A 21,695-nucleotide genomic window follows, 5' to 3' on the forward strand; every position below is an offset into this window, starting at 1 on the left:
TCTGTTAGAAATTGGCTGTTGCTGATGAGAGGTGGTCCAGTGTCTTTTGACAACAGCTCCATCTAGTGTCACTTAAGTAAAGATACACAGTTTCCCATGACATCAGATTTACAGCATGTAAACAAGAATTGTATATCTTTAAGTCTCTTCCAGAGTAAAAGTGATTCTTTTAGATTTTAAGCATTTTCCCTGAAAGGTGCTAACCATTTCTCACTTGATGTTCAGTTGGGAAGTGGAAACATACATGTTTCAGTTATAAAACAGAAAGTCCAACATCTCACCACAAAGTCCAACATCTCACCACAAATCAAAATATGCAGCACATTAAAAGATATTTAATCTTCTACCAACTTTATACACTTCATTTTGATTATGATCTTAGACTTACTGAGATGTTGAATGAGAACTGGTTGAACAGCTTACTGCTGCTTCATGGTCAATTCCTTGCTTTTCAAAACTTACATGCAGTGAGATTGGATGTGAAAATGTTTAGTTTACAAAACTAAAAATAGGGGTTCTGATGCTTGAGGTTAAAAATGAAGCATTTCTGTGTTTTTCTACACTTGAAAGAGTTAAATTCCAGGATGGCATCAGGGTTTTAATACTGAACCAAAAAACTGAAATGTAAACAGTGTGAATTGGATTGTATTACCTATTCATCATGTGTAGCATTTATTGTTTGTATTTTAGGAAATACAGATTCATAACTGCTAGTCCAGCTGCTGGAATGAGATGAGAAATATCTTTTTTTTTTGGTTTGCCTCCCACACTGAGACTTGACAAAAGTTTTGTAGTTATGACAAATGTTACATACTAAAGAAATGAATGATGGTTATGGAGGATGGTTATGCAAATGCTCTATGTAAAGACTGACAATACAAAGATGGCACCAGGACAGAAAAGGTTCCAACAGTAACAATATTTCAACAGTGGCTCAACAAGCCTTGACTGACTTTGCCTTGAATAATCCATCTTTAGTTTTGTTCAAGTACTCTGAAAACTCATGGGGGCTTTTGTGACAGTCAAGTGTTCGCTCACTCTTTCAAACCTTGAAAGAGAAAGTGAACACTTGACTGGAACATTATGCCCAGAAGGTGCAGATGTTTCAGAAGTTCTTCTGCATAATATAAAAAAATGTTGAAAAAGAAAGCAAATGTTAGCAAACAAACGCTATTTAGATATCCAGTAAAGTGGCAAATCTTCGGTTATTCCTCTTCACATCATCATCATCAGTCATTATGCTCAATGAGTAGGTCTGCTCCCGGTGCCCCCTCATTTTAAGTGACCACTTTGTATATGATGCTCTGTGATACTAAGTGCAGAGGTGATGTAAAGAAGATCATGTCAAACAGTCACTGAAATGCGGTTTATGTGTTTGTTAAAACAAGGCCGTGTCAAAGGCAGGTGTGGCAACGTTTTCACACAACAACATATTCATATTCGACTATGAATATAAATTTGATTTCCCTCTGTTGGAATCTCATTTTCAGTCTTTGTAAAGTCTTATAACAGGAACAGAACAGATTACGTGGTCTTGAAATTTAAATCAGCAATATCAGTCAGCTCTCTGCCAGTAACAAATGGGAAATTACACAGGCTGAACAAGATTAGAAACTGCACTGCAAATGAGACAATGATTCCATAGAGAGAAAACCTATTTTTATTGTTTAATGTTTTATTAACCATTTTAGTCACCAAATGCTAACTAAAACCATGAGGCAAAAATCTATTTCTCATTATCTCTGAACAGATCAGCATGCTGGATTTTCATCTATTTTATGCTCCAATCATAAACCTTTTTTAAACAGTGTGAAGATAGAAAATTGAACAAAATGTGTCAATGATTAATGAATACATTACAGTAAACTCCAAATAAAGCTGTTTCTCCAGGTGCATGTCATCCTGTGTTTAGATGCCTTCAATACAAGAAGCATATATCTATGTATGTACATTTTTATTAAATCTTTCCTTTTTATGAATGATAACTTAATTTATGTATTCTGTTTAAGGGGTATGGCTATCAGTTGTGCTGTGAAACACATGTAACTTTGCCTAAAACTCTCTCAGGTCAGAAGACACAACTCATATGAGTTTTTCAAACATATGCTGCTGCTCTTGCAGATAAAATATTAGTGGTCAGGCTGAATTCACAGGAGAAAATCTCAAAGAATTAAAGGATAAAGGAGCTTTTATTAGCAGTGTGTTTATGTATCTGCAGTGATGTTAGAGCAGATAATATGAATGATAGAACAGATAATATGAATGATTCATTTTACGCCATGTTATTATTAATCTCAGCTGACAGAGGTGGTTCTCTCTGCTTGGTTCTGCTCACAGTAGCAAACTGTATTTTTGTGGAAGAATAGTGTGAGAAAAGCAGGATAATCAGTTGGTATTTTATTCCAGTGTGTGTGTGCTGTTTGGCTAACATGTGGAAACTTAAAAGTGGCATCAGGCCGGATGAGACCGTGATTTTCAGGGTTGTGACGTTTACCAAAAGTTAAAACCACATTAAATTATCAGATTGCTGATGGCAGTTTGGTGTGGCTGTGTCTCCATACAAATATCAATATGAATGCTTAATCTTATAATTCTCATTCTCTCTCTAAAACTCATAATTATTATGATCTTATATTCAGTCTGAAAGTCTTATCTTTTAGCTGAAGCTACAGAGTGGAGGATGTAGGCATGAAGTGGTGCAAAATACAATTTACAATTTAATTTAGCAGATGCTTTTATTCGTATATCTGAGAGTTGATACAACACAAGTAAGGATCTAGTCAGGAGAGAACAACACAAATAAGTGCCATAAAGCTAAGTTTGAGTCTGACAGGATGTAGATGCCAACAGGCTGTGCACAGAGGCAATGCATCGTGTGCACACAATGCATAGAAGCATTTCTTTTTTTCAGTCCATCAAGTGCAGAGGTGTTCACAAAAGAGCTGAGTCTTCAGACTTTTCTTGGATTGAGAGGGACTCTACAGGGAACTACAGAAGAAAAGAGTAAAGCTAGTGACTTATGACCCTGTTGTGGTGGTGGTACCAAGCGCCTTTCATTGCAAAGCATAGTGAGTGGGGGGGAGCGTAGACCTGAATGAGGAAGTTTAGGTAGGCAGGGGCTGTTTTAGTTGCTGTTTAATAATTGAGTGTCGAGGTTTTGAATTTGATGCGGGCAGCAACTGGGAGCCATTGGAGGGATATGAACAGTGGGGTGACGTGCTGCTTTGGGCTGGCTGAAGACAAGCCGTGCCAGGTTTGAACGTACATGTGAATAGACCTGCCAGTAAGGAGTTGCAGTAGTCAATGCATGATATTACGAGAGCCTGTACCAGGAGTTGTGCTGCATGCTCAGACAGATAGGGTCTGATCTTCCTGATGTTGGACAGGGCGAACCGACACAAACGAGCAATTGAGGCCACATGAACCTTAAAGGTTAGTTGGTCATGAATAAAGACACCCAAGTTTCAAGCAGACTTTGTGGGCATGAGTTGGGTTGATTTGAGCTGAATACTGTTCTGTTGTTGCTTAGAGGGACTGTCTGGGATGACTAGGAGCTTGGTATAGAGAGGTTAAGTTGAAGGTGGCATTCTTTCATCCATGCTGAGATATTGGCAAGGCATGACGAGATCTGAGCCGAGAATGTGTGTTCTTTTGGCGGGAACAATAGGATGAGCTGGGTATCGTTAGCATAGCAATGATATGAGGAACCATGGGAGCGGATGATTGCACCAAGTGAGGTGGAGCCCCTGTGGATAAGCCATGCAGTTTGGATGTTTCTCCCCTCCAAGATACTCTAAAAGATCTCCCTGAGATGTAGGATATGAACCAGCAGATGGCAGATCCTGAGATACCATGTTCAGTGAGGGTGGCGAGAAGGATTTGGTGGTTAACCGAGTCAAAGGCAGCTGACAGATCTAGTAGCAATAGAGCTGAGGACTGACCAACAGCTCGAGTTGAACTCCTTTACTGACAGGAGTGCAGTCCCAGTAGAGTGACCCCGCTTAAAGCCAGACTCATTCAAAATGTACAGGTTGTTCTCAGAGAGGAATTCAGAGACTTGGTTAAAGACTCAAGTATTTTTGATAGGAAGGGCAGGAGTAAAACCGGTCTGTAGTTTTCAACCTGGGCTGGGTTGAGTGCAGGTTTTTGAGCAGCGGGGGTGACCCGAGCTTGCTTAAACGCAGTGGGGAACACACCTGTTGTAAGCGAGGAGTTGATGATGTGTGTGACTGCTGGGTTAAGTGCGGGGGAAACGGTCTGTAGAAGGTTGGATGGTATTGGGTCCAGCAGACAGGTAGTACAGGTAGTAGTAAAAGTAAAAAATGAAATGACTTCCTTTTCGTATATCAGCATTTCACACACTCTAATGTTGAATATATGAAATATTAACTTGAAATAGCTTTGAAAACCTCTAGTGGTCAGCTGAATTATGTTGTAGAAACATTATCATAATGATCTAAACACAGAGTAACTCCCATGAGTCTAGCTTTACAGGACCAAGGAAAGAGGGTGATGAATAATGTATCAATAGTCCATTTCACACACATGTGCGCGCACACACACACACACACACACACACACTCCTTTCATGGTCTTATTCTATCTCTGCATCCTGCTTCTCCCCTCAGTCTGTCTGATTTCATCCTCTTTTCTCCATCTCTCTGTTTTCTGTAATTTCCCCAACTTTGGAAAAGGTTATATGTAAAAAGGTTATTTGTAAATACAGCAAGTTCATCTCCATTCAGTCCAGACAAGGATTTTGGAGGATAAACACATGGCAGTGCGGCGCCCAAGCTTCTGTGTGTTCACCAGGCTGTCTCATTAATGATGACATTTGTTGCACTGACAGGAGCACTAAGCCACAATACAAAGATATGCAACAGATCCATTTTACCAGCCTGCATGGCGGCTAGCAGCTAGTTAGCATGGCTAGCACCGTCAGCATAGCCATGCTGTACTGCTGTGTGTATCCCATAGACTGTATTAAAATAAGGTGTAGCTGCGGTGTTGTTTAACAGAACCATGCTGGGCACGTGACAGGTGTGTTTATGGTGTTTGTGCTCTGAAAGATGTCATGGCACAGATAGAAAGTCACAGAGCCGATGGACTGTTAGCTTAGCATGCTAATTCTAAACAAACTTATGGATGAGACCATATACAGACATCTGTAGATAAAAACAGATGAAAGAGCAGGGAGCGTTAACAGACAATTAGAATAGTTATAATTTAAAATGAAATAAATTCTCTTTCAAATCAAACATCCCAAGATATGAGAGGAAGATATTGTTCTTGCAGCTGCATTTATAACTAATTAATTTTTTACGTTAACGTTGTTTAACCATGTCATGTGATATGCTACTTCATTACACTTTAACAACAAATATTACTGGGACCACTACAGAAAATTGCAGATAAACATTTAATATCCAGGAAATCACATTATGGACACTACAACGGACCATCCCTGTAGCAAATTGGCCACAATTTTGCACACTGACCATACATGGTCCAGACATACACTGGGTTACTTGCTTTGTTAAGAGTGATTAATTGATGAATTTGACTTTACATGATCTGATGGCACTGTATGTGTGTGTATGTGTGTGTGTGTGTGTGTGTAGCTGTGTGTGTATTTTTTTTAAACTACACTAAAGCAACTGATCGGCTCTTTTTCACTCAGTAATTGAACAAATTGGTTCACTCCAACTGTGAGCCCCCTACTTCTCAAGTCAAAGGCCAGAACAAACTGAAGATCTTAAGATGTAAGCAAGATATATAGAATTTAAAAGATATTGTGCAGAGATGAGCAAATTTTTTTTAATTAAATTGTTCTGTTTTTCAAGCAAAAACAACTAAGATTGCTGAACAATTACTGAATAATTATTTTTTTCTAATCTAATTCTAATAATCCAATTTTTTCCCGCTGCTTCTACTCTAACTGTTACAAAGGGTGGACAAAATAAAAATTAAAAACTGTGTAACCTTCACTAGCCTAAACAAGCTGATAATGAGTGTGTTGATTTCACACTATTTTTTTGTGACCATATTTTGTGATATAGTGTTGTAATTGGATTTCTTCAACTGTGAGCTCTGGTGCTATTACGTTATTGTTATTATCATTTCATTTAGAAATTGTCAACATGGTTCTAAATCTATTTTAAACAAAGAGGAGAGAAAAAAAAACAAAACAACAACAGAAAAAGGCCCAGGGTGAAGTCAGTCAGACAAGCAGAAGTGGGTTTACTGCTCAAATTCAAGCTGTTACTTGAACGCTTTAATGAAAATCAAGGACAAACAAGGGGGTTCAGTTCCATGTGGGACGTTGCTAACGAGCACCAAACACACACTTTTGGAACATTTGGGCCATGATTGGGCCCTTGTACAGCTTCCATCTTTTAACTGATTGATAGTGAATGAGAACAGTGGCCCCGTGAATGTTTCAGTGAACTGAACACTGTGGAATAAACAACTGTGGTTCCCATTAAAGCTGCAGAGAAAGAAAGAATAAAGAGAGGCATCTTTGAACCTTACTGTTTTCTTTCTTTCTCAGTTTTATGTATGCAGTGTTGTACATGTCACTACAGCTGAGAACACATCACAGAACTGCATGTGCCTCGGTGATGAGGATGAGGCAAGTGTTTGCACATATATACATGCTTTTGTTTGCATGTGATGATGTGATGTGATGATATCAGATATTGATCTTCTCACAGCTGCACTTTATGCACTTCCTTTACCCAGAAATTAGGAAAGCAGAGAGGTACACACATCTAAGTGTTCCTGTCAATAAGAAATTGGTCTTATTCTATATCTATTTAATGGGATTTATTCATTTGCTTGCTTGGTTTTACCTTTTTGAATGGGAATATACCAAAATGATTGCAGGTTCAATTATCGACAAAGCAACTTCATTTGAAGATACAACACCTTGGCACCCTGAAATATTCAGAGACAACTCCCTGCTTTTAATCAGTGATGTAGCGCAGCATGATTCAAAGCCTGATTGGAGTCAAGGGACTTGAAAATTAGCCTTTGAAGATCAGCTATCCAACATGCACCCCTTTTCATAACACTCAAAAACTACCCAAAAGCCTACTGACTACTTGCTTCTACTGACCCAAACTAAGAGGATTTTGGAGAAGTCAGCGGGCACAGGGGGACAGATGGTCCACACTGAGGGTCATGAAACCACCGAGGGGCTGAATGCCTTGGTGCTGCTGACACCACTCTGTGCTAAACGGGTAGGAAAATTAGAAAACTGAAAGGTCTGTTTCTGTTTTCTGTCTGTGCCAGCTTGTTCCATTTGGTGTGACAGTCGAGCTCAAGTGCATCTCTTCGTTCAAAAAATGTCAGATGTTAGAGGATCATTTTATGTGAGTCTTATTTTTACAGCTTTTACAGCAGTTAACACTTACCGAGTTAACTGCTGAGATCTGAGAACACAGAGTCATGGATAAAAGAGTATTTTAAACAAACATATGAGACAAACTTTCCATGGACACAGATATATTGTACAATGAGGGATTGTTATGAACATTTTAGCAGCACCTATCACTTTCTGTTTTATCTCCAAATATAGTGGCCATTCATTTTTTGCTCTATCTTACTTAACATGACTGAGAAATCACAACCAAAACTGTAAAAATAAGACCCCAGTTGAAACAAGCTGAATTTTCCCTTTAAAGCCTAAATATTAAGAAATTGGGGAAAAAAACAGTAAAATTTTACTACAGCTTATGATAGCACAGCTAGTTTCTGGCAGCCTAAGGGCAGAGTCTGTGTTTGTGTTCTTTTAGCCCAATGCTCTTTATTTCTCTCTTCTGCTCCAGGCACTGTCTGTACACACAACATCTCACTGATGACTGCAGCAGGCAGCAGCCGTGTGTTTGCTTCATTTCACCCCTGAACAACACTAGAGAGACAGGCAAGAGATATACAGTATCTGGTCATGTTGGTATATACAGTAACTGGTATTCTTTCCTGCTGGTTAATATTTTGTGGACATTTTTAAACCCTTGCTCATCTAGCAAAGGGTTTAGAGCTGCACAGCACTACCCCAGCCTTCTACTGATGATTATAATTATCCTTCACTGAGTTATAAGCTTTAAATTAAGCCATTTGAGGTTCACAAGTGTTTTCTGTAATTCTCTTGAATCATGTTTATATTTTAGGAAAATCATGCATTAAGAGAATGACTTAAGCTCAGCCTCTGAGTTCTCTGGAGCCTCTTCATCGTAAGCACAAACGTGACACTGCATATTACGAGTATGGCCCGCCCTCTTCACAAGTTTTGTTGTTTTTTCCACAACAGAGGATTATTAATTAATTAAATTATTAATTCATGAAAATGTAGTGCTTGATTTTTAGTACGAGGCTGACAACTTATGATCTTATGACACTTTTCATTTATTTTTCCTGATGCTTTGTGTTTTAACTCAGAGCCTGTGTGAAAAAAGACAACTATATTGTATGAACCTGTAAATTTGCAATCTTGTAGGTCAGATAAACAAAACATATCAAAACAATAAAAACATGAAATAATTGACTTAAATGAGTTTTTATCTGCAAAAGAAATCTCAGTCTGTCTCATTCTCTCATTTGGAGCTGAAAATTTTTACCACATCTGGTCCAAAGCTTTAATATTTCCTCTTTCCTGATCTCAGTTGATCTTTCAGACCTATCTTACTTGGTCCCTTCTGGTCTCTCAAATTTGCTTTTCAAGAGAAACAGCATACACATGCTTCCTCCTTTACCCTATAATTTTGCCAAAAACCAATTACTTCCTTGATAAGGCCCCCAATTTCCCATCTAAATAGCTCTGGCACATTGGCACATTCACTAACACTGTGCATCATGCAGTCATACAGCAGTATTCTCTTTCACTGGATAGGCCAGGCTGTGGCAGCATAAATAAACCACAGCTAACAAACACTCTCAACTCTTAAGCAGCAATATTTGTAAGGCAAGTTCAGCAAGGTCATAGAGGAATTGTGTTTGGCACTGGCCAAAACCTGCATGGAAGAAGAGAACAGCATGAGAAAAGAGAAAGCTGGCAGACTAGACATCAGTTGCCAGAATGAAACTGCAAGCTGCGCCACGGCACTTTCTCAAGTTAAGAAGGGGCAATGGAGAAGCTGGAGACGGGAGAGATGAAGAAGTGAAATTGGAAAAAAAGAAAAAAGTTTGGAACATTGTGATGATGTGAATTAAACTCATTATCAGTGACTTCTGTGCACTCTTATTACCACAGTCACTTCACACACACAGGCTAGGTAAAAAGCCCACAGGTCCTTTGTACTAATAAAAAGCAGCACTCAAAATCTTTTCAGGATGCAAAAATAGCCCAAGGACAATATATTTGGCTGCCAAACCAAATGGGGCATATGAAGGGAAGAATCACAGACACACTGACTGAGATAAAGTGGGACAGCGTGGCTGGAAAACCAGGAGAAAGTTCTGAGTTTCAGATTCATAGTTAAATCTACACTGCAGAGTTTCTCAAGTCACCCTTGTCATACGCAATGGGTTAGAGACTTACAGTAGAGACAAGGCAGCATCTAAAATTGCTGAAAATAACATATATGGTGGTATAAAGTCTTTATGAGCAGTGTAACTTATTCTGCCAGATTAAATTTTCTGTTTGCTGATGTAATGTGAAAGATCACATTTCTTGGCCTCTGTCTGCTCACCTGCTGTGACTTCCCCACTCTCACCCCTTTGGAAAGATGATTTAAGTGCAGCAGACGTATTCCAACTCAAACTGCACAACTACATTCTCATCACTTGCTTTCCAGTCTTAATATGTAAAATGTGAAACTAGTGAACTCCATATCCTGCCTCTCTCTACTCATCCTGCATGCTCCCTTTTTTTTTTGTCCCTTTCCTTGATCATAATCTCATTTTTACCATCCATCTCACACACCTCTCTCTCCTTTCTTCCTCACTTTATCTCCTAATCCTCATTCTCCTCCTTCTTCCCTCATGATCCTCGGGCTTATCTAGTCTCTCCCATCGTGCGTGCACACACACACACACACATGCATTGTTTTTGCTCTCTCTTTGCAGGAGCCAGGAAGTGATTCGGAGCCTGGGATCATAGGATAGGGCCCCCAGTCAAAGATGGGACAGTACATACAGTGCAGTTACAGCCTGGGCCAAACCCTGCAGGCCCTCTGCGGTTGCCTCTCTCTCTCTCTGTGTCAGTGTGAAAAAGAAAAGACAGAAAAGCTGAGGGCTTAAAGCGACAGGCCCCAGTCCTAACTTAGACGTTATAAGACTGCATTCATTTAGGAACATGGAATCTGCGTCTCTGCTCGTGGCGAAGATTTATGTCTGTTTTATCTACTTGCATGAGCTGGGTGATCTTGCAAGCAGACTGCTCCAACTTCAAAGTGGTTTTGATGGATGATTTTAAGAAATATTTCATCAGTAGTGATGCTTTCAACTTCTTTAAAGTTGCTGCTGCAGTAGTTCTGCCGCACATCAAATCTCTCTAATCTCCACTCTGCTGTCAGTGGTGGTGGTTTTCATCTTTTTCTTGATTTGTAGATGTTTTTGAAAACATTTGACACCCAGAAGTGCATGCATGATGATGTGTGTATGTTCTGTGTACGTGTTTTGGGTTTTTTATATATATAGGTGGAGGAGGTGTCGTTTGCAGATTGGACCTACTTAACTGTTTCTTAATTGTATGTATGTATATATGTATGTATGTATGTATGTATGTCAAATTGCTATCTAACATCACTATATATGTTTAGGTCTAATGTTTTCTTCTTCCACCAGCTGTTCAACTCGCCGTCTCCCATTGGCCTGGCCACAGCCGTGGAAGGTGTGGTCTGCATGAACGATGCTGCATCTTTTGTCAAACCCTGCAGTTTACTATTGAACTGTAAACTGAAAAGAAGCCATGATGGTGTGTGATCGATATAAATATCGTTAACTTCCTTCAAATGAATGATAAAAGTGTACTTCTTCGATGAACGCGTCTCCAGATTGTTTTTTTGAAATTTCCACCTGTGGCAGGAATGAGGACATAGGAATAAAACAAAACCTGCAATCGTGGTCAAACTCGGCGTCATGGATTGAACTCCGACTGAAGTTTGGGTGGAAGAGCAGCAGAAATCAAGCAGTTAAGGATCGAGACTTGGCTTAATGAGAGGGAAAAACCGCGAGACGCAAGCGCTTCTCCTGTTGATGATGGGCACCATGCGCTCCTCGCCGTGTGCGTAAGCTGCCTTGGAGGATCCACACATTATGAGACGCCATGGCATGGTGTGACCGAAGGGTTCAGACTTTGCTGGCCATCGTGGGGGCCTTCGCCGCCTTCAGCCTCATGACCATCGCCATCGGCACCGACTACTGGCTTTACTCCCGGGCGTACATCTGCAACACCACTAATGTCACCACAGACGAGACCCAGATGCAAACCAAGAAAGTCAAAGGCGACCTGACGCACTCCGGGCTGTGGAGGATCTGCTGTATCGAAGGTAAAACACAGTCTGATAAGTTAGTGTCCGTTATCTCACAAACTTTTTTTATTACATACAAGAGCTCATATTGGCACAGGTGACGTGCCAGTTGATCTCCTGCTTGTTATTGACTTTGACTCGGTATTTTACGGTTGGGAGGTGACACTATGTGCAGTATGACTGATTAAATTGCCATGATGCTGTTCGTTTGGTGAGTGGAATAAAACAGAATTTAAACAAATGCTCCCATGAGAGCTCCGCGTCAAAATCCCAGAAACGCTGTTTGTCTTTGTAAAAAAAAAAAAGTACACAAGCATTTTCAACAGTTATGGAAATCAGCAATATAAAACCATTAGAAGTCAAAATTTTGTTGTTAAATGCGTGAAATGGCATTTCGAAAGTTACATGGACGTTAAATTGTACGAGACAAAGTGGAGGGAAATTGCTGCTTGTTGCGCGCAAAGGCGTGCGTAATGCTACGTTTGCGCCAGTTTCCCCCGTAAATTATTCACTGAAAAAGACGAAACAGCGGTTTGATCATGACATACAGCTGAAACTAGTGGACTATGCTTTACGTTTTGTTTATCAAGCAAGAAATGTCGCTTGCCTGGTATTAATGAAAGAATCTGCCCTGATTTTCTCATTAACGCGATACAGTTGCTTGGCAACTCCCTCCATGAAATTGCTTAGACTGATGAAATAAGTTCAGAAGTAACGTTTTAGCAAGGGATTGACTTATTGCTTCATTAAATCCTGTCAACATTTTCTCAGCTGTTTTGCTGCATATCCCTGATCCTGAGGAGTTTTGGGTTGGGCTTCTTGCGTTGTGAGAGCAGCTTGTTGTTGTTGTTGTTGTTCGGGTACGTTTGCACATCACTGCGCGCAATCGCTTCATTAGAAAGAAGCAAAATCAATGAAGTCAATCACTTGATCCGTGAAAGTTGTCATCAATGACGTCTTCTATCAGCCCCTGCTGCTGTGGCGCTGTCCACTCCTGCTGGTGCTGAAATCTCCACTCTTTCGATCCTTTTAACTGACATATTAACTAACATGTATAAGTAAATATGTGTGTGTACCTTTGCAAGAAAACCTCAGATGCAGAGGACCAATCATGACCAACTGTAAGTTGGAACTGATCAGTTGCTGACTTGTAAATTATTCTCTTTGTGAAGATTTGCAGATTTTAGTTGATCAGCTTTCCTGCACTTGCCTATATGTGATACTTTTGCATGTGTATGTTTGCTTGTTCTTTTTTTTTTTTACCAAACAGATGCTGCAGTGATATGTGAGATGATGATTATAAGCATATGACAGAAAGATGGATAATTCAAGGAAAATCATTATTTGAAATGCATTCATAATTTCCATATTGATCACAAGAGAATACTTCTCGGGGCAACCAATATCTCTGAGACATGTCAAGAGATCTGTGGGGGTCCAACACTTTCCCAGAAGTCTGTCTCATATGCTGTAGCCATGATAGAAGTCACACTCCATGCACTTTTGTTCTGTACTGCCTCTATTCTTACTGGAATTTTATTTTTTTTAAAAATGCATTACTATTTATGGAGTACCTGTAAAGTTATTCAAAAGAAGAATTCCCTCTCTTGCGCTTCAAACCCTTGAGAGTCTCATCGGTGAGAGTGAGAGTGAGGAGTGCACGCTGCTCTTAAACATCTGTCGTCTTTTCCACCATCCTCTCTTTCCCTGCTCGTCTCGTTGGAAGCTGAGCTGAAACTGAAAGCACACACGCACACACACACACACACACACACACACAAACACACACACACAAACACACATCATATTGCCTGTATTCCTAAACATTTGTTGTGAAATTGGACCAAGCTGCTCTCTGATGGTATATCTACCACTGGAGCTCTCTGAGGCCAAAGGAGTTGATAACATCCAATCATAGGCTTACTTTTAAAATTGTAGTGACCTCAAACAAATAGGAAATTGGATAGATTGTTCTTTGGGTTACAGTCTACCATGTATACATTTATTTGTGGTTGATTTTTTTAAAAAAGGACTGAATAAGGATCACAGCTTTAACTTCACTTTGCTTTCTTTGAAGCCCTAACTGTCCACTCATTTTATTGTCCACTTCGGAGAAAATCTCTTCTAGGAAGAGACACAGAACAAGATGGAGTCTAACCGGTTGTATTAGGTCAAATGAATGGCATAAATAATGGGTAAGCCCCGGGACACGTTGGCTAACCTTGTAGAAGAAATAAGGCTTGTCTCTGCGTGCCAAACAGACGTCTGTATGAGTGTCGTGTCTTTTAGAACAAGGAGGAGGTTGACTGAAGGTGAGCAATAATGGAGAACGAGCTTTTAAAGGAGACAAAGTGAAGTCTTGTTCTGCAGCCAGTCATGCTGAAATAAAACAAGAACTCTCACTTAAGCCACTCACCACTGATCAGTGAAGATGCATGAGTGGCAATGAAAGATATGATGTGTTTCAAGCAGACATTTTTTCCCAACTTCAAATGGACAAATCCTGCTGATGTGGTGTGAGCCACCATCTCAAGTTTTTTTTTTTTTTTTTTTCTTAAAATGTGATTGTTCAAGCTTCTCTGTATCTTAAAGGCTGCTCTCTGGTCTTTTGTGGCAAGACTTTGTGTTTGTGTTTGTGTGTGAATGTGTTTTAGGTTTCTGTGAAGCATCCAAGTGTGTGTGTGTGTGTGTGTGTGTGAGTGTGTGAGTGTGTGCTAGCCTGGTGAATACATTAGTAAGATGTCAAAGGCGTCCTCTGAGAAGTGGAGCTAGAAATGTGATTCTGGGTTGCCGGGGGGAGGTTGCCATGGTGAAGCTATGCTGAGTAATAAAAGATGGGCTCCGGTCTCTCAGACAGATAGGCTCTGGGGAAATTCCTCCCCTACTGAGCTCACTCTCTTTCTCTCTCTATCTTTCTCACCGTCATCCCTCTCATTATTAACTTGCCGGCCTTCTGTGTGTTATTTATTGATAGAGTAATTTTACTTTGACATCTTCACTTTTTGTTTGATCTTAAAAAATACAACTTAAAAAAAAAATCTTGCTATCTTTTACTGCTTCTTCCTAGACCTGTTGGAAAAAAAACATCCAATTACACTGAAACAGATCTTGAAACACATATATATTCAGTATATTGAACATTTTATCACTGTGATTGTGCATCTATATCAATCCGAAGAGGGAGCTTGGTACATAAAAAATCAAAAGGAAACTGAGAGGGGGTTGAAGAGGAAAACCTTATAGGGCATAGAAGGGAGAGAAGTGGGTGATGAGACATCTATACTGGTAATAGTGTTAAAAAAAAAAAGACAGACTGAGTCATTCTCTTTCCTAGCAGTCTCTCAGACATTGACTGTAAAGACTGTAAAATCTGCAGACAACAATGTGCTAATGACTAAATGAAATCATGTCAATATACTTAGTTGGGAACGTACATTAAAGATGTCTCGTGGGGTTTTATACAGTCTTTTGTTTACATTCATTAATTCACATTGTTTGTATCCTGATGGCCTAACATACATGGTAAATGTATTTCCTACCTCATAAAACATTTTCAGCCCAAAATGTGTCACTTATCTTGTTGAGCTGTCTACCACTCAGGCATAAAAGAAGCAGCAAGTGAGAGCAGTTAATAAGCGGATGTTAACACTGCTTTTGATCTTTGTAGTCACAGCCCAGTTCACCATGGGACACACCCACAGCAAATGGTGAACATCCCCCAAACATTACTGGAGAGCCACTTATAACTGTTTGCAACAACACATTTATGTGAGGCTGAATGTCAACAGTAGGCCACACACAGGCTGTAAGTGGCTTTAAAGGTACTCTGTGCAGTTTTCTTGTAAATAAACATAATTATGTTTACATTCCCCGTTTCTCACCAAAACACATTGTATGTATCATTGATGAGGAACAAACCTGTTTAACGCATTTTTCTTCTTCTTCCATACCTTTGCAGGTGCATCGCTATACTTCTCGGTGCATTACTGCCACCGTCTGTCAATTTGCGGAATAGTATATAAGGCTAATGATTATTTTTATAATCGATTAATCTTTTGGTCAATAAAACATTAGAAAATGGTGAAAAAATGCTCATCACAACATCCTGGAGTCTAAGGTGATGTCCTCAAGGTCTTGTCCAACCAACAGTTCAAAACCCCCAAAATACTTAATTTACAGTAATGTAATGCAAAATGACATTTTGATTATTCGATTTTCAAAATAGTTGATGATTAATTTTCTATCAACTAATTGATTAATTGATTAATCATTGAAGCTGTAGCGTAAAACCTAACGTCGCATCACCTGAATGCTCACAAGTGTTTACATGATACATAAAAACAAGGGATACGCTTGTCACAAAATTGCTCCATTAGAACTACTAGTGGCCAAAAACTCAATACCTTTAAATAAGGCTAATATGCAGAACAGTCAAATGCTGTAAACTCGATAGATGACTTTTGTCAGGTAAGAAATATGTAAAACTTCAGATTTCTTGATGACGTAATTGCAGTTTATCTATTCAAACAAATCACTGGATACATCTTTAATCAATTATGTGCAGTATACAAACAAAAGTCAACTTACAGACTGAGAAAGTGAAACTTATCTGAGCACCTTAAACAAGCCTGACCATTGGCTGGAATAACGTTTTTGGATAACATAAGCTTTTCTAGGTTTCCTATGTTAACTTTTTTCACATCAGCTGTTTGGAATTCCTCTAATTTACCAGGACATGTCCAACAGCTAGAGGCTCTATTTGGCTTAGGTAGCATGACGCAGCATGACTTTTATCTTCAAAATTAGGAAATTTCAACATGAAGTATGTAGAATGTTTTCCTCTGAAATGCATATTTTCTAAAAAATGTCAGCACTGTCTTTTGTCAAACTTTTTGCACTGTCACAAAGAATAACAAAAGTTCTTTTGCATAGTGAAGTGAGAATCCATGCTGTGTTTAGGGTCAGGATTAGTTTATGTGTTTAGTGAAGGATTACCATGTCCACTGATACATCTGCAGGTGTCTAGCATATCTCCAAAGCAGCTAACACAGTAACAAAGACAGAAATGATGGGATGTGGTGAGAAAAAAAAATCAAGCGTCAGACTCTTAATTCAAAGTCTAACCTTTCAATATTCATAATGCTCCAATGTTTTATTCTCTTAAAAGTGGAGGGAAGATGTTCTCAGTGAAGAGACTTTGAATGGAAGGTGCCCGAGGGCTCGAGAACTTCAGAACCACAGATCCAGAGCAGCCTGTCCTCAAATGGTTTCTGACATGGTTAAAGATGGAAACAGGACAGATCAGCATTCATTTAGATATTCTTTACCAAAAAAGAGAGACTCCAATTTTCTACATTTCATTTGTCTCAGGAAGTGGATGATGAGCACGTAATTCCTTTTATACCTCTATCGTAATTGGAGTACATCGACCTCCAAGACACAGTATTTTCTCTTAACTGTTGGTTGATATTGCCATTTGTCACATTCACACACACGGTGTGCTTTTGGCTTCTCCCCAGGTATCAACAAAGGAAGCTGTTTTCGGATCAATCATTTTCCAGAGGATAACGACTACGATACAGACAGCTCAGAGTACATCTTACGTAAGTCAATGCAACATCTTCATCTTCAAACACTTCAACCCTTAATCCGCCCTCTTTTTTTTCCAAGGGGTGATGGAGTTATCACGAGGGTACTTAACGTGTCATGACATCTCTATCCCTCCCCCATAAAAGCCTGATGTCATGACAGTAATTGGAGCTAAAGAGATGATGAAGTGTGTTGGATGCTGTTGTGTAATAGTGCTTGTCTAAAACATGACTTCACCCACGTAAGAGCACATCTCACATTTGGACAAGGTAGTTTCATGAAAACGTCACCTCATGCGACTAGACTGAAAATTGTCTAAACTATCATTTTGCTTGAGGTCTAAGATCAGCCTCACTCGCTATACCACATTTGGTTTATCCCCTGTGCCCCTAAGCAACTGTTCCCATCTCTGCTGTTGCCTGTATTGATGAATTTCAATAAGCTCATGAAAATTAAAGCCTGCACTCACTTGGTTAGTGTCATGGAAAGGCAAGAGCGTCTGCTAAGCAGGCCTTTCTATCTGTGGAAGTATTCATCACTTAGACTCAAAGTAGTTTCCACTCCTCTCTCACTCCCTTTTTTCCTCTACAAGTAATTCTGCCAGACACATAATTCTTATGTTAAAGCACAGTGCATTTTAATGAATATGATACAATTAAAGCTTGTATCATATTAACAATTTGAATTAACAAAGGATGTAATTACTGTAGGCAATGTGAAAGGTGTTGCTTGTAATGAAGAACCCATAAAGAATTATCACCCAACTCTACAGTTCCCCTCAACTCTGCAGAGGTTTTTCAGTGTGCAGCTGTAATGTGTCGGTTCACTCTCGCCACTCTCATCAACCTTGTTCCCACCTGCTGTTTTCAGTGAAAAGGCTCTAATAAACCCACTGTACACTACCTGCCCAGCACCAAACAACAGACAGACAAAGCAAGCTGGTGAACATAGTGGACGATTTAACAGCTAAAGAGCCAGATATTTCCCCCAGGAGTAGGTGGAGACTAAAACAGAGATAAAAGGAGAGTCTACTGCCAGGACTATTACTACAACAGTACTACTGTATTAATGTTATCAGTGACTAATTCTACAACTTTTTATTGCTTTTACTGCTTAGCTCTGATGCTACATATTTGAAGTGTTGTGTTTCCCCATTCGTATCGACACTAAGGCCACGCTGTGTCTCTCCATCTGACATTCACAGGTATAGTGCGTGCCTCCAGCCTCTTCCCCATCCTCAGCACCATTCTGCTCATGTTGGGTGGCCTGTGTGTCGGGGTTGGACGTATCTACAGCAGCAAGAACAACATCCTGCTCAGTGCCGGCATCCTGTTTGTGGCTGCAGGTAGGACAAGGCTGACAGTGCACCACAGATAAACACACAAACTGGGGCGACAACAAATATATTCGGTGTGGTGTCACAGATAGAAAAGAGGAGAAGGATATAAGGGAAAGAACAGGCAGACAAGTTTTGTTGCCTCATTTTTTTTAACATATACAAACTTTTTCTGTATTACAACAAAAAATGCAAAATATGTGCCTTTGGAATTTTTTGTTGTTTTTGAGATAAATGCATGGTGAAACAAATGAATGCCCATAGCTCTAATTTCATATGCAAAGAGGAATGTTAGAAGAATGGTGAAAATCTACAGGAAAGTTGTGTTGTCATGATGGAAACGTGTTTCTTTCCACTCAATAATTAAGAGGCCTAACTTGTAAAAATGATTTTCTCAGGTGTTAAAGGTAGCGGTGTGGGATATGACGTTATTAGATTGTGAATGATTAAAATGTCTCCATGAGCTGCTTTTATAGAGAGATCGTTAGCATTGTGCTACAGTACACATTGCATCAGTTCAGCTCCGTGATTGAGCGCAGTCTGCTAGCAGGAGGCTAACGGGTAGCTGCACTGACATGGCGAGCGGCTCGTACCACGTCTCCAATCTGCTGATGAAATCTACAGCAGTTTTAGGAAGCTCACCTGCTGCACATCATGTTAAAGTGACAGCTGGGCTGCAATTAAACGCCACCCAACTGGTAGCACTAACTTCTGTCATGCTGCAAGCTAGCGTGATGTCAGCTCTGGTGTACTGTGTTGGTGCCTTTTTTAATGGTGCACACATTGCGCTAGTTATCCGAAATGACACATTAACGCTTCTGCAAAACATCAGCCGCTTGTTTTTCAGCTGTGAAATTAGTTTGGTTGAACTGTTAGTTTGGTTTCACACTGCAATATCCATTTTAAACAAGGCCAAATAGACTGTCACTACTTTTTAATGCAGCTTTGCACAGCTGCTATTATTTATTTATGGAATTGTTTGTGTTTTAATGTAATTTTATGTCTTTCGTGGGTGTGTATTTTTATGTTGTTTTTGAGCCCCTAACCTCCTCTATCTTTCTTCAGGCCTGAGCAACATCATTGGCATCATCGTCTACATCTCCAGCAATGCCGGCGATCCCAGTGATAAGAAAGACGAGGACAAGAAAAACCAGTACAACTACGGCTGGTCCTTCTACTTCGGCGCCCTCTCCTTCATCGTGGCCGAGTCAGTGGGCGTTCTTGCTGTCAACATATATATCGAGAAAAACAAAGAGACGCGCTTCCGAGCCAGACGTGATTTCATCAAAACCACCTCCTCCTCCTCGCCATATTCTCGCATCCCAAGTTACCGCTACCGACGAAGGCGCTCGCGCTCCAGCTCCAGATCGACTGACCCATCCCGTGAGCCCTCCCCAGTGGGGATGAAGATTGGCGGAGGAAGCAGCGGAGGAGGAGGAGGGTTGGGGATGGGGTTGCCCATGGGAGATATATCTCTGTATGCCCTCAGCAGGGACCCTTTGAAGGGTGGAAGTGGGACTGCGGGGCCCTACAGTCCTGAGAGGGACTCTGGGTTTTTACAAGTCCACAACTGCTTCCAGAAAGATCTTAAAGATGGAGTGAGCAGGAGGACCACGCCGGTATGAGCTGGAGAGTGTGTTGTTGTATAAAACAATAAGCTTGATGGAACGTTTAGATATTGTAAAGTTGATGAGAAAGGACAGCTCCTCCCTGGGGCTATTCAACATTGTTGAAAGGTCAGAACTCAAAATTGTTCTCTTGCGTCCCTCTGTGACAGAAAAGTGCCAATCTGTGTTTCATTTGGAGGAAAAGGAAAACTGATACTTTTTGTGATACGGCTCAGTATCTTCTTTAGAAAGTGAATGCAGACATTTTGTAGCAATATTTGAAGAGTTTCATTCTAAAATGTGACACCTACTATTTGAAAAAAGTGACTTTTACTCTCACAGAGAGGCTGAAAAATGTACTTGAAGGTTAGCCACATAAGACTTTGCTTGATAAACGGATGAACCTTTTATAGACTTGATACTCAGTATGATAAATTAAACTTTCTTTCTATTACTCTGAAATGAAAAATATGTTTGACTCCAAAAGTGGTTGCTACAATGAAGTGATTTATGTGATTGTTTGTATAAACTTTTGAGAGTATTTGTGTCTTGTATTGGTTTACCTTAACACAACTGGTGCTAACTTAACCTGTACACCTTTGATAGTCTTAAGCCTTCTCAACTGCCATTTAAATACTTTTACTGTATCTCAATAACCTCTCTCAAGCTTCTATTTGAGTCATGTGATAACTATGTGCATTGCAGTATGTGAAATGTGTGTGTAACGGCTCTGAAACACTGCCACACGATGACACATATTCGTAGTTTTAATATGGATTTCTGCAAATATGTATCAAGAAAAATGACGCACACTAATGTCAGAACATGATGTGTAAGTGTTGTCTAGTTTGCTCTCTGTTTGCTCAGGGACAGTGTAGGGAACAAATTAATTCACTTTTAGCGATGTAGAGCTTATTATAAGAGAGAAATAATATGTTTAAGTTGTTTTGGTTTTTCTTACCTAAAGCCAGACAGACTGTTACAGTTGGTGTGTAAAAACAGAGGTGAGATCACGCTGTATGTGTTGCTGTTAATTAATACGACTCTCGTTTCTGTATTTACTGCCTTTGTGTTCAGAGGGGTTTGTGTCTGATACAGATTTCTTTTCAGTCATGCCACAAAAAATTACAGCTGTAGTTGATGCAGAACTCATATTTAAAGTATTTACAATTGTGGGGGAACCAATCTCTTTCAAGGAATTGTCATCAAACAAGAAACAATTCTGTGTGTGATTTTTAAGAACTGGACTGCTGCATGATGGATATTGGAAAATTGCACTGACAGCTACATTTTTATGCAGATCTTTTTAGTCCTCTGTTCTCTTCCTCAAGAACAAAGGTCTCAAAGTACCTTTGGTCAAAACACTCTACGTTCAGAATAAAATACTGTGTTTTTTATTTCATTAGAATTAAAGAACAGCAACAGTAAATAGTGAATGAGCAGGCAAAACCTTCAAAATTCAGCTCTGTAATTACAGTTAACTTCACTTTGCTTGTGTTTTTAATGCAACATATGAACCGGGAGTTGGTCGATGGAGGCGACTCATCACATTTTTCACACCTTTTGCTTTTGCTCATAGGAGAAGTATTTAGCTAATGATGCAGGGTTGATGGTCCTGTTATGCTCTGCTATGAAACTGCGTGGCAGACAGTCGGGCAACCACTGGGTGTTAAAGGAAATCGGCATCAGCCA

The 21,695-nt window shown here is 39.8% G+C and overlaps 1 protein-coding gene across 1 annotated transcript; it reads left to right on the forward strand.

Annotated features, from left to right (window-relative positions):
• Positions 1-10,895: 10,895 nt before the first annotated feature.
• On the forward strand, positions 10,896-21,349 carry LOC137175714 (voltage-dependent calcium channel gamma-4 subunit-like). Its single transcript, XM_067581546.1, has 4 exons — positions 10,896-11,489; positions 16,991-17,074; positions 18,265-18,405; positions 19,462-21,349. Exons 1-4 carry the CDS (start codon positions 11,267-11,269, stop codon positions 20,019-20,021), a joined length of 1,008 nt encoding a protein of 335 aa, XP_067437647.1. The 5' UTR covers positions 10,896-11,266; the 3' UTR covers positions 20,022-21,349.
• Positions 21,350-21,695: the final 346 nt, after the last annotated feature.

Source organism: Thunnus thynnus, chromosome 3 (assembly GCF_963924715.1).
Source record: "Thunnus thynnus chromosome 3, fThuThy2.1, whole genome shotgun sequence".
Lineage (NCBI taxonomy): Eukaryota > Metazoa > Chordata > Actinopteri > Scombriformes > Scombridae > Thunnus > Thunnus thynnus.

Coding starts and splice junctions, on each gene's coding strand:
- LOC137175714 (XM_067581546.1), top strand. CDS start 11,267: ATGGCATGGTGTGACCGAAGGGTTCAGACTTTGCTGGCCATCGTGGGG. Junction 17,075..18,264: donor CAGCTCAGAGTACATCTTAC/GTAAGTCAATGC, acceptor TGACATTCACAG/GTATAGTGCGTGCCTCCAGC. Junction 18,406..19,461: donor CATCCTGTTTGTGGCTGCAG/GTAGGACAAGGC, acceptor ATCTTTCTTCAG/GCCTGAGCAACATCATTGGC.